General features: G+C 52.1%; 9 protein-coding genes across 9 annotated transcripts; 4 read left to right on the top strand and 5 right to left on the bottom strand.

The window, feature by feature from the left end:
- Positions 1-326: 326 nt before the first annotated feature.
- Positions 327-1,917, top strand: SCP_0509870 (hypothetical protein; the record flags this gene model as incomplete). The annotated part of the gene is made up of 8 exons (XM_027759040.1): positions 327-362; positions 413-646; positions 700-728; positions 799-1,045; positions 1,100-1,138; positions 1,193-1,507; positions 1,562-1,833; positions 1,881-1,917. The coding sequence occupies 8 exons, from the start codon at positions 327-329 to the stop codon at positions 1,915-1,917; spliced, it is 1,209 nt and encodes a 402-aa protein (XP_027614841.1).
- A 530-nt stretch (positions 1,918-2,447) lies between these two features.
- Positions 2,448-4,121, bottom strand: SCP_0509860 (Probable CAAX prenyl protease; the record flags this gene model as incomplete). The annotated part of the gene is made up of 6 exons (XM_027759039.1): positions 2,448-2,566; positions 2,623-2,784; positions 2,839-2,919; positions 2,974-3,085; positions 3,141-3,374; positions 3,825-4,121. The coding sequence occupies 6 exons, from the start codon at positions 4,119-4,121 to the stop codon at positions 2,448-2,450; spliced, it is 1,005 nt and encodes a 334-aa protein (XP_027614840.1).
- A 259-nt stretch (positions 4,122-4,380) lies between these two features.
- SCP_0509850 (predicted protein) lies at positions 4,381-5,521 on the top strand (the record flags this gene model as incomplete). The annotated part of the gene is made up of 7 exons (XM_027759038.1): positions 4,381-4,402; positions 4,460-4,508; positions 4,562-4,609; positions 4,679-4,900; positions 5,065-5,155; positions 5,211-5,294; positions 5,351-5,521. The coding sequence occupies 7 exons, from the start codon at positions 4,381-4,383 to the stop codon at positions 5,519-5,521; spliced, it is 687 nt and encodes a 228-aa protein (XP_027614839.1).
- A 537-nt stretch (positions 5,522-6,058) lies between these two features.
- On the bottom strand, positions 6,059-6,385 carry SCP_0509840 (hypothetical protein; the record flags this gene model as incomplete). The annotated part of the gene is made up of 1 exon (XM_027759037.1): positions 6,059-6,385. One exon carries the CDS (start codon positions 6,383-6,385, stop codon positions 6,059-6,061), a length of 327 nt encoding a protein of 108 aa, XP_027614838.1.
- Positions 6,386-6,814: 429 nt separating this feature from the next.
- On the bottom strand, positions 6,815-7,102 carry SCP_0509830 (hypothetical protein; the record flags this gene model as incomplete). The annotated part of the gene is made up of 1 exon (XM_027759036.1): positions 6,815-7,102. The coding sequence occupies one exon, from the start codon at positions 7,100-7,102 to the stop codon at positions 6,815-6,817; it is 288 nt and encodes a 95-aa protein (XP_027614837.1).
- Positions 7,103-7,716: 614 nt separating this feature from the next.
- SCP_0509820 (hypothetical protein) lies at positions 7,717-8,109 on the bottom strand (the record flags this gene model as incomplete). The annotated part of the gene is made up of 3 exons (XM_027759035.1): positions 7,717-7,825; positions 7,900-7,940; positions 8,005-8,109. The coding sequence occupies 3 exons, from the start codon at positions 8,107-8,109 to the stop codon at positions 7,717-7,719; spliced, it is 255 nt and encodes an 84-aa protein (XP_027614836.1).
- An 843-nt stretch (positions 8,110-8,952) lies between these two features.
- Positions 8,953-9,196, top strand: SCP_0509810 (hypothetical protein; the record flags this gene model as incomplete). Its single annotated transcript, XM_027759034.1, has 2 exons — positions 8,953-8,994; positions 9,050-9,196. The coding sequence occupies 2 exons, from the start codon at positions 8,953-8,955 to the stop codon at positions 9,194-9,196; spliced, it is 189 nt and encodes a 62-aa protein (XP_027614835.1).
- A 901-nt stretch (positions 9,197-10,097) lies between these two features.
- Positions 10,098-13,532, top strand: SCP_0509800 (hypothetical protein; the record flags this gene model as incomplete). Its single annotated transcript, XM_027759033.1, has 7 exons — positions 10,098-11,465; positions 11,534-11,705; positions 12,921-12,976; positions 13,038-13,135; positions 13,218-13,278; positions 13,341-13,443; positions 13,507-13,532. 7 exons carry the CDS (start codon positions 10,098-10,100, stop codon positions 13,530-13,532), a joined length of 1,884 nt encoding a protein of 627 aa, XP_027614834.1.
- Positions 13,533-14,204: 672 nt separating this feature from the next.
- SCP_0509790 (Vacuolar-sorting protein) lies at positions 14,205-14,960 on the bottom strand (the record flags this gene model as incomplete). Its single annotated transcript, XM_027759032.1, has 1 exon — positions 14,205-14,960. The coding sequence occupies one exon, from the start codon at positions 14,958-14,960 to the stop codon at positions 14,205-14,207; it is 756 nt and encodes a 251-aa protein (XP_027614833.1).
- Positions 14,961-14,982: the final 22 nt, after the last annotated feature.

The raw sequence follows: 14,982 nt of genomic DNA, 5'->3' as shown, positions 1-14,982 counted from the left end.
ATTAGGCCACCACAGCACGGAATGACAGGGCACCAAAGGCGAACAGTGGAAGTCTGTGGAAGTCTCTCGCTGTGAGTCACTTGGTGATAAAAGGGTTAATTCTGAACCCAGCTCAGCCGAATGCTGTACAAGTTAAAACTGCGATGATCCAGCTGGCATGATTGATGACTCCGTAACACACTTTTGGTAAATCTCAACCAGGTCCCTGTGAGGAAAAAGCTCGATGGGCCTATTGGACTCACATGGACCTACAAAACCCCAGACTCCAGGACCCCACTGCCTGGGACAAGTGAGCTTATGTAAACAATCACTCTACATTTTTCGTCATGAGCTCCGTCGAGCCTAAGCATCACATACAACCAGTGAGTACGAAATACCCAGTGCTCGTTTGGTTGGTGTTTAATGGACTCAGTCGAGCCTGCCCGAGTCGCTACAGGCGTGGAGAGAGACTGATCCTCTGCGCAATCAACGGTGGGCAGAGCCGTGGGAGGTCCTGCGACCTTTCTTTAAGGCAGCAGGCTACGAACTCTATCGTACAAAAGCAGTCCCTGGCGCGTTCACTGTTCCCATATCAGCGACGCCGCCTGCTCTCGAGTCCTTCGGCCTATATGGGGACAGGAGCAACTTCGTCAGCAGTTTCTCTCCAGTAAGTGAGTTCCACTGCAAGCAGTTAGTGATTCATTGTCGTTCGCCCCCCAGTTTGCGCAGCTGTTTGCTGCTCGAGACAGGTAGATACCATAATGCTCTTCGTCTTTCATTTTTGTGCTAAGACTAATGGCACCATGACACCAACTCCAGATTGAATCGAGACGTTGTCATAAAGGTGATTTCAAAGGGAACCGAAGGGGCTAATGAGCGGAGAACACTGGAACTGCTCAACTCGGAGCCTCTGCGATCAGATCCAGCTAATACAACGGTCCCGGTCCTAGACTTCCTTGAATACGAAGACTATTGCTTCGCCGTCATGCCCTGTTGTGGTAGTTCTAGTTCGTACCCCTTTCTCTACGCATCAGAATGTCTTGACTTTGCGGAACAGTTACTGGAGGTGTGTAGTCATGTTAGCTGAGGACAGCACATAACCGATGATGACTCTTGTAAGGCCCTCTGTTTTTTACACAAACACCGTATAGCACACTTGGTACGAGCCAGTCTTTGATTCTCTGTAGTGAAAGCTCAAAGATTGCTCAAACAGGACATATCATTCGAGAATGTTGTGGTTAATCACCACGGAAAGATGCCAAAGAAGTACACGTATGACCAAGATCGGAAAGGGTTGAAGATATGGCCTCCCTTAGAATGGAGATCGACGTTCCCCGTGCGGTACTATTTACTGGATTTCGGTATCTCTGTTCATTTTCCAGAGGATCTACCTCTATCTCGATGTACTATACTCCCTTTCCCGCAAGGCCGGATGCATAGAGCCCCTGAAACGCTTGGCAAGAAGGCATTCAACCCGTTTGCGGCCGACGTATATCAAATAGCACGTCTCCTCTATGCTTGGTTTCCGGTAAGGGCTGCTCGTGTACTCTGATCGGGCGGTGCGACTTAGCATCATCATTAGGACCTGGCAAATGACGTGCCAGATCTTCTGAAGCTATTGCAAGACATGTCGTATTACAACCCGTCTGGTCGGATCACCGCCAGTACGGCTTTATCGCGCCTGCGCACTTTGCGTACCGCCATCGCAGAAGAAAAGCTGACAGAGCTTCGAGAACGAAATATTCTCCACTACCTGATTATTCCGAGGAGTAACCTACGTCTTTTGCGTGAAATTCTAGAAACCGGTAATTGGAGTTTGGCAGGTCAATACACGTGGTGGTTGTTGAAGTCCTGGTACGTTTATAATATGGCTTTAGGGCTATTCACGAGTTCTCTTTCAGGTTGTCCAGAATATTAGGCAAGGAGAAGATGAACTAGCTTCCCAGGCACCTTGCTTCCCTTCGTTACTTCGTTCTTCCTCAACCCGCCCTCTTCTTTCCGAGCCCGGCGTGCATTTTAATACCCAAGCTATACCTGTGGCGCTGTCAGGTCATTGTTCCTCTAGCTTTCGTGCTTTGTGGCTTTCGAATTTGCTATGGTGGAGCAGCTTTAGATGAGATAGTACGCTCTCCACCTCAGGTGTTAGTGTGTGTTAGATTGTACTATACATACTCGCGGGCGTGATTGTCTCGATGTGTGTTGGATTCATTTCTTCGTGTCCGCACTCGACGGCTGGCTTGGGTCAAGGAGGGTTCTATTTGGAAATGGTATATAAATACTAGTGAGCATATTACTGTGACAACCATTCTTACCGTTGTCGGCTCTACCTACCACCGATGGGTTGAAGAGCTGATAGGAATCAGTGGCACATATATTATGAACCCCACATATCCACACGTCGACCATGTAATTATCGAAAAACAGAATAAGATGCAAGCCAGATACAAGCATCGCCGTGTCCCAGAGTCTTAGTAGCGAGGAAAGAGCCGTGGTAGAGGCGGCCAGTAGAGACTGTCGTCAGCCAGCGTCCAGTTGCACATGGCGTACACGTAGCCAGCGATCCCAAGGATATACGCAAATTTGATAGCTGTGAATGTAATATTCGGCTAAGTCTTTGCGGAGAAAGGAGTGGTTGTAACGCACCGGTGCGCCTGCGCGGGAAGTGCGTGATATGCAAACCGTATTGAGGAATGCCCATGATGTTGCAGAAAATGTGCGACACGATCGGCGGGATCAGAGAGCCGGTGCGGAGGAAAAGGAACGCGCAGTGGAAGCCAAACATGCATGTATATGCCAGCTGGAACACTGGTTGTCGAGTTCGTTGAGCGATCGAACAGGATATTGAATATAATGACTTACCACTTGAAACGAGAGCGCGCCTTGCAGCAGCACCTGTACGGCCGTAGCGGTTGAACGTGTCCCATGCATGATGTAAATGGGCTGCACGAAACGCCTCAGACAAGAGCTATTCGTGCGCATGCAAGCCGCACTCACCAGCTCCGAACGTCAGGGGGCTCAGGAAAACCATTTTGTTGCGCGAAACCCCCGCAAGGTGGTAGACTGCAAGCGTACATGCTCGGAACACGACCTCTTCTGTAATAGGACCCTACGTAGAAAGAAAGATGAGAAGGATGACCACGAAGTCAGATGGGCACACGCACGACGATGTAATTCCTCCAGCCCTGCCACGTGGCAAAAATAGGCAGCACACTGAAACGGATAGACCACCGTCTCTGGAAGGGCAGTGCACTAGCAAGGTACTCTGCGAATAGCGGACCTAGGAAGAGCGCTGGGGCGGTAAGACAGGGTAACACAATAGCGTATGGAGACCTATGCGAGAAGTCGAGGAATAAGCCAAGACGGGCGAGCGTGGATTCCAGAGCGATCCGGAACGTCTGTTGGGTATGGGATAATCAGACATCCGTACGAAGAATACTTCGGCAGTTAGATAGAAATAGCTGGACGCAAGAACAGCATCCCGATTCATCCTGCATGCCCAAGGTCAACCTTCGGAACATTCGTCTGGACTGTCCGTAGAGCGCGGTCCATTTTCTGCGTTTGCAATCAGTAGCAGAGCAATATCGTCGCCCTGAGCGAACGCAGCAGATTCCTCAACTCACGGTGAGGATCCTTCAGGATATCGCCGCGTTCGCAAGATCATTCGAGTCTGGGACCAATCTGTAACATTCGGCGGAAATCCCAGATAGAATAGCGCACTTGAACACGTCCTCAGTCGGACAGTAGACTCGCAAGGTGCTCACGCAGCCTACACGCTTCGCATGCCTTATCGCGCAGCCATATATCCTTCCACCACCTATCTGACAACATAAGAGAATAAGGCGCACCCCAGGGCCTGATCCGACGTTCTCCCAAATGAGCAAGAACACGGCGCCACAGCTCAAGACAGTGCTTGTGCCGACGGCCACCAGTCTTGCACGAATCACCTCTGGGTCGTCCCGCCAGCGCTCGTCACGCTCTTTTGCACGTTGCTCGCCATCCTTGAGTTTAGGGACCGTCTTTTTCTTGAACGAAAGGCGCGCGTTCTTGGATACGTAAAGAGAGCCAACATAAGAGAACGTGAAGAAAGCGGCGAAGGCGTGGGCGGTGTCGATTGAGATTGGCGTTTGGAACACGATAGGCATAGCCGCAGCTTGACCCCAGTAAGACCACAGAGAGTAACGAATGTGAAAGGGAACTAGGTTGTGATGTGAGGGCAAAGTGGAGCGTGAGTGTATTTATGTGTCTTTGTCAATTCATATTCCCTCTCCAGAAAGAAGCAATCTTTGTTTTATTGTGGGTTTCTAAGCATTGGATGGTTGGTTGCCAGGTTCAGCGCTTCATTCCGAACTTTCATGACTGCGGGCCAGCGGAAAGAATGCGCGTTTCTTTGTCCTCACCACCATGATTATTGATGCAATTTCTGGTGCGCTTTGCGAAATGCAGTCTCGAGGATGGCCGGCGGCTGACGGTCGTTGGACAGATCCATTCAGTGATGACAACAATCCTGCTTCTACAGAAATTCTTCCAGAGTGAGGACATGTGGATGCGGCAGTTTCGCAAAGCTGAATAACTTGCGGTGCAGTTACAGAAGCGAGGCATCTGGCCCTGGAAGATCATCGCGGCCTCCAAGGTGAGAGCACAACACCGGTGGGCTTGAGTGTTATTAAAGGTACTTGGTACCGCCCTTCGTTGGTCGCAGATACCTGCACATAGAGCGCCCGAGCCAACCTCTCATATACAGCTTTGTTTCATGGAATTCAAAGAGCATGTTCCTGCTGCCTCCGCGCGACGTTGACCCTGGACGTGGGCCGATCTACTTCATCTCTGTCGTGCTCAACTTGAATCCGTTCGCACCGCTGTCCTACATCACGACTTTGCGTCGGGGTGCAGATGCGGAGGGCGAACTAGTCGGTCAATTTGAGTGAGTGCCGTCTAAATCTCCTGAAAGTGTTGCAACATGAAACGTCCAGAAAAATGAATGCGAGTCTCTCGCATGACTTCCTTACAATAATGAAGTTCTCGGTTGTGATCCGTTGCCTTACGTATTCCATGATTAACGTTCCCTGTGCTTTGGCACACTCGCAGACTAGGCGTCATGCACAATCGCGGCACTGTCACGATCGGCAGCTACTCGACGCGTCTGAAGAATGTATTACTGGACGATCCTCGCTCGACTGTAAGTCATACGTTATCGGGTCGCATTCTATGCACCTCATGGGACTTTATCGTAGAGAAAATTCAAGTGGAAATTAGAGACAGTCGAACTTCACTGGGATTGCCGCACTACCCTCGACGACGGATCTCCCATGTGCATCGTGCGTTCCACGTGTTATCGTTCATTGTTGCCTACACACTTGTTCGCATCTTGCAGTGCTCCGATTCCTCATCGCAGCAACTCGCCTCGTTTGTTCCCCCACCCCTCGACGCGTCTCCGCCTCTGCCAGATGCGACTTTGACTGTTTTTCCAGACGGGCATCGGCATTTCGATCATATCTTACTATCAGCGTTGGTCGTAGAGCGGAAATTGACACTAGCATTCTGAGACCAGTTTTCCCTGCAGGTGGCATATATGAGCAACATCGTCTGGGCGTTCAGCACAGGTGCGGACTTGGTATCTTGATTTGGACATCTATCTATACTACGAGCAAGATATGGTCTTGTTTGCGGTTCACGCTTCGTTTAGCCTCTTCCCATGCGTCGGTCGCCAGCTCAGTCCGATAACCTATGCACGGAAAGAAGCTGGGCGTCGCTGTCGAAGCATATTTTACCGGGACCGTCCGCGCTCAAAGTCCGGACACATAGGTTTGCTATCGTGTACCTTCGAGTCATTACGCTACATATCAGCGTTCGTCCTGTCTGCGCGATCAAGCATTCTCCTAGAACCCTCTCTCCTTCAGCTCCGCGACGATTCGCCCCAGGATCATCGCGCGACATATCCTTCTCGTCGGCCATGAATCCCATGTGCTCACCACGCACGACCCACGTACCTCATACGACCATGGGCCCCTCCACCCTGTCTTCGGCACTGCCTCGCACACATCCACGACTGGCAGATACCCGTGATAATACTACTCATTCGCTACGCCCTCAACCTCGTCCATGATGGCACGGGGTGCCAGGCGTTCGACCACGCGTGGAGCGGAAAGATACCCTGTTCCTTTGCGCTCTTCACCAGATCCTGCACGTGCGTGCGTGAGCCATCGGATACCTGGAAATAGAAGATCTTGCCAGACGGGATATTCGATGACAGGGCCTTGAGGGAGGGGAACGTGAGCTCCGCTGCATGGCCAGTGAGCTTGGAGAGGAGGCCCTCGATACTTTCCAGATTTGCGGTGAGCACTTTCGTCAATCCTTCTTCTGAGCACGCTGACACTCTATCCAGCACTCGCCTGCGCAGATCCGACATCGCGCATGCAGAACCCGAAGTTCGGTCTGTTACGCGCTGGCAGACTTCCGAGGTGTGCTCCGAGGTGTTCCTGGGGACTTCTCAGTGGATGATAGCTTGAGAGGAGGAGAAGCCTACACGTGAGCTCCCTACGTCCACATCTCATATACGCTGGAGAGTCCATGAGCTGACGGTTCTGCCCCAGATGACAGTAGCATACATAAGGATAGGCGGTTCCCGTGCAGCGGCTTCGTCTGCGAGTTGACGCAGATCGCGAGCGATGACTTCGTAGTCTGCGCTACTGGCTGACGAGCCGACTTGGAGCGTCTGGCAAGCCAAGATCTACAATAGCGTGAGGTACCTTTTCGCCCACTGATGTTATGAAGTTATCTTCAAGACCTCGAACTAAGCCGCCGCTCTTTGAATTCTTGAGCGCGCTTCCCGACATCTTCATACCTCTCGAACCTGGCGAACCAAGAACGAACAAAGTTTCTCACACTGCGCGCCGATCTTCGTCGCAGCCTCGCATAACTTCTCGATATCGCGCCTTCCTCTATTATCCGAATTCTGGTACCCCGGAAATAGTTGCTCGGCGTACGCCTGGATATCCGGCAAGCCAAGCTCAGTCTGCGTGAAACCTGCCTCGGCAATGGCGCGGAGCTTGAGAGGGAGCATGTGCGAAAGGTGCATCCCCGCCGAGTCAGTCGAGTACGCCCGCGCCGTTGCCAAGTCTGACATCGTTTGGAATGGCTGTGGTTCGTATGCAGTGGTTGAGAGTGAAGCTCAGATAGAGGTCGGTGACACCGCGATAACGTCATTCCGACCGTCTGGAATAGCAAGCAGCACGTCGACTGGATATCGACCGGAGCTTGGTGCACCTGTGGTCCTCAGACGACGCGTAAAAGATATGCCGGAGAGGGTGGAGTTTAAGGCCACGACCGAGCCATATTCCCGGTTCCATTGGTGAAGCCCTTCGCGGAAGCATCTATGAGCGAGGATAGTTGCCTTGCCCTGTTCCGTCGAACTTGTCGGGGTAACACCATCTCTGATCTTGTCGAACGTAATGCGGTGGTCGGCACTCAGGCGGGCCAAGGCGCAGCCGCCGTGGTTGGAACTCAGTTCCTCCACAGAGAATCAGCGGACGCGCCTCGGCTCGACCTCTCAGATCTCCGAGTTCATCCAACACTGTCTGGAGTCATCGCAGACGGAAGTTCCTGCTCAGCGACTAGCTTCTGTCACTCGAAACGTATCGGGTTTTCTTGAACCCGAGAATCTCAACCGACGAGGCCCATGAAATGCGGAGCTTCACGCCTGCGGAGTCGTACGGGACGAGCGCGCAAAGCAATCAAAGCTCACCCACAGGCTCGTAGTAATTGCAATTGGCATTCATTCAGCAGCGAACGATGGCAGTGCGGCGGCAAGAAGGCAGGGTACTTCGTTGGGCAAGGGCAACAAAAAATTCTGTCGATTTGGCGATACAAGTGAGTGAGTATAGAATCTCCATCGCACTCCAATCGATAGTAATATGAACGCACACGCTGTGATACGCCAGGTTTCCCTCTCCCAAGCTTTTCATCTAATCAAAGGCGACTTCTGTCAGAGTCTGACTCATGATCAGCGCTCAGTAAAATCCTGCGCACCTGCGCCTGAGTCCGATCAATATGACGCGGCGGCTCCTGCAGCTGCCTCTGAAAGCCTGGAATCTGCGAATTCAACTTGCCGCGCCAGCCGGATGAATGAGTCATGAGTTTGCATGCGACCACAGCAGACCTAGAGCTAAGGACCCGAGTCGCGTTGTAGAAGAGTTGGAAATATAGTCCCAGTGACCTAGGAACAACATCTATGGCTGAAAACCGGACTTCAGCACTCTGCAGGTCAGCTTGAACGAAACTACATCGACACGACGACGACGACGACGACGACGGGAGGTACCAGCCGAAAATCGAGATTACATTTGCCGTGTTCGAGATGGTGCAGGGACAGCGGATATGACGAGCGCAGCAGACGCAGTACACGAAGCCGCTGTCAAACTTATGGCTGCGCGTGATTCATCCGGGATGGCTTCGGCTGAGGAATTTGTCCACGAAATTGGGGTGTCAAAGACTGCCAAAGGCATTCGATGTGAAGCCGTGTTATATGGAACTTTAAGCTGTATGCCAAGAAACCCTGATACAACGAAGTGCGATGTATGCCTCCACCAGATCACCTGATGGCGGATGGTGGTACACAACTGTAGCTCCCGAGCTGTTGCAGCGTGAGTGAAATGGGAAATCGCGTGTTCTGGATTGCATATTACACCGCCGCGTGTTGCGAAGACTGCGTTCAATTCCGAGATGACTGCCTGTCCGATACATTGGGTGGAGGCCATTTACACTCACCGGGTATCTAGTTACCAAAGGACGGTAACTTCGCTGTGCTATCACGGCGAACAAAAGTCGAGGACGGTAGAATAGGACTGTGAAGTCAAAATCTATCTTTTGACGCCAGTCACATGTCCGCATAGGTGAGAATCATGTCGAACTGGCGTCGAGCCCTAGTCATTGACGAGCTTCATAGAGCCATCACAAAGCAGAGCAGGTGCTGCAACGATGTCAGGGCATGAGCGAGAGTCGGTCCATGAGGCAGACCACGTATGTACTATTGCTCTAGCAGCTGCCAAACGTGTAACGACATCAATATCGTCAGACGCTGTTCATTTCGGCATGGACGCTCCCACCGTCTCCAATCATAGCACAGGTTTGGCCGAAGTCTGGCTGCTTCGTCCATGATATCGGAACGCCGCAGACGCCACGGCGTCTGGCGCATTTGGCGGGGACGTCGGGCACGATCTAGTGGACACCCGAGTTCGATGGTAAGCACAGAGCAGGGCGAGCTGGACTAAAAACTTGGTCCTCACAGTTCACACCGCCTCAATAGTGCTCTAGGACGAGCGAAAGGTACAAAATGACGAATAGAGGGTCATGAGATAGTCAAGGTGAGAACTCCGATTGCCAACAGGAACCGAAAGTCGAGAAGGGTCTTTTGGAAGCGTCTGGTGTCAGTAGCTGGTCCCGAATGGTTAAGTGTGTTCGGAGAAGGAGTCAGAATGGCCAATTGTGTTGCAGGGATCCCATGCAGCTGAAGGCGGCATTCTGCAGAAGTCTTGGAACAAGTTATTTGTCGCAAGACCGTCACTGTGATTTACCCGAATTCCGGGCTTTAGAACTAAGAAGAACCCTGTGCATCTTCATCTGAAAATTTTAAATGTTTGCCGTGCTAATGTTATTTTGGCCCGCGCTCCGGTATGAAAAAGATAGTGGTGTTCAGGCGGAGTCGAATTAGTAGGTGTAGATATGTTGTCGGAGTAGAACCTTCGAGTGCCGCGTGGGTGGCACGCGGCCCGGGAGATGGTCACCCAGTCTCTGACAGAGTTCGCTGCCTCACCTTCAACACGTTCCTGCTGTAGTAATCTGGAAGATAGAAAGCGACCAGGATCCCAGGCCTGATCCACATCATGTTATCTAGTTTATGTACAATGACAGTTGCCCGCGTCTCCCCCATCGTGATTTCTCCAGGAATCCCCTCTCCAAAATCTTTCGCAGACGGATGCCGGCCATTCAACCCTGATCATGGCCAACACTGTGATTGCCCTATAAGTTTTCTTATCCGCTGAGGAATCTATCTTCTCTCTCCTTGCTCTCGCCCAAGCTTACTTGGAAAAATTCCAGGATTACTTTGTGTTCAGGTCTTTACCATGACTGAATACACATCTAATTCAGAGGCTGTTCGCGAGTACCTGACATGGCGCGAGCGTACGGCGCAATGGGTCGGTGTACATTCACGAAGCGGTGGGTCAGAGACTGCGTATGTGTCGCCGTCATATCCCCCATCCCTTCTGAGTGACCCCGACGCGCCAAGCTACGGCCCAAGCGATTCGGACGACGAAGGCAGTAGCCACTCCATACCACCGCGTATGATGTTGCGGTATACTGATGGCAGGCCAGACGTACCCATCTCGTATTTGGACAACTTCTCTGACCGTCCTCTCCCACGACCGAGAAATGTAGACGGACCTGGTGCCCTACCTTCGACACATCGACGGTCCAAGTCTGGATCTCATCTCCAGACGTCACCGAACAATCATGATCAGCCGCGCTATGCCCAAACGCTGTCATACGCCACGTCGCACCATACCGCTATTCCAATCCCAGTGCCTCCGCCTCACGAGTACCCAGCCCCCCCTCGCTCTCCAGAGAGCATAGTGGTGCTGCCGTCTCGAGACTCCGACGAGACGCCACAGGTGCAGGTCCCTGTCAACGTGCCGTCACAGCACTCTCACCACTCTCAGCAATTTCAATACTCTCATCATTCTCACCATTCTCATGATTCTCGCGCTCATGCACGCTCTCCATCTGCATTTGCTCCCCCGCCTCCATTGTTGTCTTCCGACGGTATACCGATGATGCCGCGGAATCCAAGTTTCGTACCTAGAGCTCCGTCTCAGCAGCATATTGTTGCGCCGTCACCGAGGCACGCGTTTGACCCTGCACAATTTTCCCAGGGCAGAACCCACTCCCCACCGATTACCCACTCTCAATCGCAGCCGCTTCCACAAGGACATGATCGCACTCGATTTGTCGATCCGCGATTCTCCGGAGGCGCACAGTCCCAATTGCCGTACACTTATTCTCCTCCTGCGATCGTATACGCACCGTCGTCGAAGCATAGCAAGTCGCGCTATACGCCTCCTGCAATTGTGTATTCCCCTTCGGCGACTCACCACAATCAGCGCAGAGGACCTCCCTCGATAAAGTTCAGCCAGTCTGCCCCGGTGCCGCTGCATTCGCACCATTCCGTGCGTTCCGGCTCGGGTCCTCGGTCATTCCAGCAAGGGGAAACTCCAGTCATTTACGAGGAGCCTGTTGAGCGAAGCCGCAGTGTCGGCAGGGCTCCGAGCAACGGTCGGGGACGTACTCCTGTCCATGACTTCCTTGAGGTTGACCGCTCAGCGTCATCCCGATCGCGCTCACCCTCTCCTCTGAGTGGAAGCGATGGCGATAGCCGTGCATCTGGAAGCACGTACTATATTCTTCCTACACCAGGTCAAAAAGTCAAACTCATTGTGAGTACTATTTCAAACTTTCTGCTACATTTTTCTGTTTCCTGTCACTTATTACCACGTCTGCGCAGGTACCTAATTCTGCATCCATTTACACGGCCACATCGACAACGAAGTCCGCGCACTCCCCGCAGTCGAAGTACTCCGGTTCCGGCAACGGTGGACCGCGCAAGCCGTTCTTCCAGCGGATCTTTAACATTCCCAAGCTGGCGGGGTCAGTAGACTCCAGTGGGAGCAGCCAGGGTAAGCGGTTGCAGCGAAGGCATACGATCGGAGGTGCTCATTTGCAGCCAAGACTGCCGGTGGGCGCTGTTCGGCGGTAAATTCTGGCTGTGGCCCTGGCGGAGGATACGTTGGAGAAAACGGAAGGCGGAGTAGCGGTGAGTGCACCGTATTTTTTTCTTTCTGGCGAGTTCACTGAATTTCCTCCGCACGTCAGTATGATAGATATGTCTTGATAGTAAGATCAACGTGTACGCGTGCGTGTGTAGTCGTTCTCGGCTTGTAAAACCGATGGCTGTGCTCCTTCTGTGTGCTCTTTCTTTGTGATCAGCCCCACCTTGACCCCCACGTTTCCCCGATAGACGATCTCTGTAGTCCTTGCCTATTTATTGTCTCTTACATCTCTGTTCTGGCAAACTGATTAGCTCCATACAACATACAAATACGTGTATCTCTTACGTCGATCCCACAAGGTTGTAGTACAGTCGTTGGCAATGCATTCGTTGAATCGTCCTAGAACCGACGTCCCATCTGAGGCGATCGGTCGCCATTTGCTCACGTTGCGCGGCTTGTGTGGACACAGATATCTGTATAATATGACTCGGGCTCACCTCGTGCTTACATGCCATGATGCGTACTTACGGTATGATGACCGTGTATACAATCAATGCAACTATTTGAGTTCTGCTTCGGGTGTTTCCACAATGTCTTGATCACTCTCGGAATCTTTTGAAAACCCATCTTCCAATGCTGAAGTTGCGTTGGCATTTTTTTTGCAGTGATTTGAGCAAGAATTGGGAAAACGTAGGAGTCACCAGTAATACCGAGCGCTGCCACTTTTGATCATTCTCGACATTCTGGAGGATTTTTCATTTTCTGAGCCCGATCCTAGAAATATTGCGTCTGGGCGAAATTAGCGGAGCATTCGTATACGGTAAACTGGATTGTGGCACTCTTTGCAAAGATATTTGGTGAAGTGTATAGTGTGCCGATATGCATGCCCAATCAGCGCTTTTGCGACCAGGCCGGCTGTGATTGCCTCCCTTTTTCGACGGAGCTATACTTAATCTGACCCGGCAGCAATGTTCAGCGAGTAAACCAGTAACAGACATGGTTTATTCGTGATTTTAAGGAGGGAGGAATGAGCCCAATAGATGAAATTGCAATGATTATCACACTGTATTAACGTCGTGCGCCAGCAAATTGGCGATAGACGGGCGCTTAACGAGCGCTAAGTGTCCCAGAAACATATCCGCGGACCAAAACCTTCCTCCTTTCCAGTCCTCACCATGGTAAGCCGCTCTTGGGACACGTACCTCGGATTTGCTGACGTCAACATGATGTACTTCGTAGCTTATCTTCTCCGTGTTCAAGACGCTGACGGACCAGCGCGTCACGGTTGAGTTGAAGAATGACTTGTCGATCACGGGGGTGCTCAAGTCGGTTGACCAGTGAGTCGCTTTCACTCCAGCGCGAGGAGGCGTGAGGGGCACTATAGCTTGTGGGTGCTGATGATCAGGTTGGCTTGTAAAGATTTCTGAATATTCGCCTGGATTCAATCAAGGTACTGGATGAAGCGCGGCATCCACACATGGTGTGTCCTTGTTGAGTTGCATGCAGACTGTAGACAACTCATACGTGTGTGGCTTATTATAGATGGCAGTGAAAAACTGTTTTATCCGTGGCTCCGTCGTGCGGTATGTGCAACTGCCCGCTGAGCACGTCGACACGCAATTGCTAGAGGACGCTACAAGAAGAGGTATGTGTGGTTTGGTTAATATTCGTTCGTCTTCGCGTTTTTGATGCGTGTTTGGTTGTGCAGAGGCCGCTGCTCAGGGCAAACGATGATATTGGCTGCGCGAGCGAGGTGGTGTTTGTCCTAGGTAGTAGGTGTAGCCAAGGAGCACAATCTCATCATTCGAAGTGGCGCTGCTACCTTGTCAGTCCATTATACGCCGTTGCTTGTTGTATATTAGACCGCGAATGCAAGACGATCTTTTTTTGCGGTATGTGGACCTGTCATATCCTGCAAGTGACCCATCCGCCTCAGGCATGGAGTTCACGCGTCGGATCACATAGCACAACGGATTAATATTACATTGCAGATCAGTGGGTCCTACACTGCGTGAATGATTAGTCTTGCGCAAGAAGATGGTCCTCGTGCTCTGCATGACGTTTATCATGCTACGGCGCTGGTGAAGAAGACTTACTACACAAGACGTGCGTCTTTCACGACAAATAGATCATGAGGAGCTCCGATCCGACGCTGAAATAGTATTCCAAAATCACTTACAGAATCTGCAAGACAGTGGTGGTATATGATAACGATCTGCGAGCTTTCGCTCGTTAACACACGACGTTCAGGAGATAGCCGTAAATTTACCTTTGGAGCGGTCTAGCGAGAACAGATAAGGATACAGCGCCAGGAGTAGGTAATAATACATCGCACAAGATCTGCATGCAAAGCATGAGTGATTAGCGGGATACGACGAGGCGGAAAGGCACACCTGATACATCATCTCATTCGTCCCAGTGCATTGCGGACGGTATCCAATAAGCCACCCCGCCGGCCTCGTCTTGTTCGTCCAACCAACACAGGCCATCGCGGAGGAGCATGTTCTGCAAGGCGGCACTTGCACGGTCATAAGTCCATCCCCTCCGTGTGATCAGCATTCCTTCCGATACACGCCCGCCTTCCTCCTGCGCAATCGCTAGAACGACTGCTTGATCCGCGTCGAGCTCCTTCACGACGCTCCGTACCATCTTCTTCCCGTCACCCACATCCAAGACCTCATATCCGGCGCCTAGAGGTTTGAGTGTCTTGATACTCCGGATGACATCGTCCTCCGTGATGACGCCCCCAGCGACTCCTCGAAGCTTGCTCACTAAGCGCACCAGCTCGCCCATCTCGATGAGCCCGCCGTTCCGCTCGCGAGTGCTGACACAGATGTCGACAATCTGCACGCCGAGCTCGTACTGCCAGTCTCCGAGCCCGAGCATCTCTGCCCACCAGCCGCCGCGGCGCGGGCCCGCTAATGGGTCGACACCGATGGTGGTGCACATGCGCTGGAAGGCATGCCGGAAGGACGGGTCGCGCCGTATGCTATCGCGGTGAGAGGCGGCGTAGTGCGCTAGCGCACTGCGAAACTGTGCGAGCTGAGCATGGAGTAAGTCAACTTGTGCTTGAGAGATTGCGTTGGAAAGCTCGGCGAAGGACCGTTGCGATTGTTGCTGCCTCTCGAAAGCGGCAATTCCTGCTCCTCCAAGACGGTGCATCTCGTCGTTGTGCTGGTAATAA

The sequence above is a fragment of the Sparassis crispa genome (genome assembly GCF_003851025.1).
Source record: "Sparassis crispa DNA, contig_000004F, whole genome shotgun sequence".
Taxonomy (NCBI): domain Eukaryota; kingdom Fungi; phylum Basidiomycota; class Agaricomycetes; order Polyporales; family Sparassidaceae; genus Sparassis; species Sparassis crispa.
The sequence above is the reverse complement of the archived record's forward strand: the minus strand, read 5'-3'. Positions and strand labels throughout refer to the sequence as shown.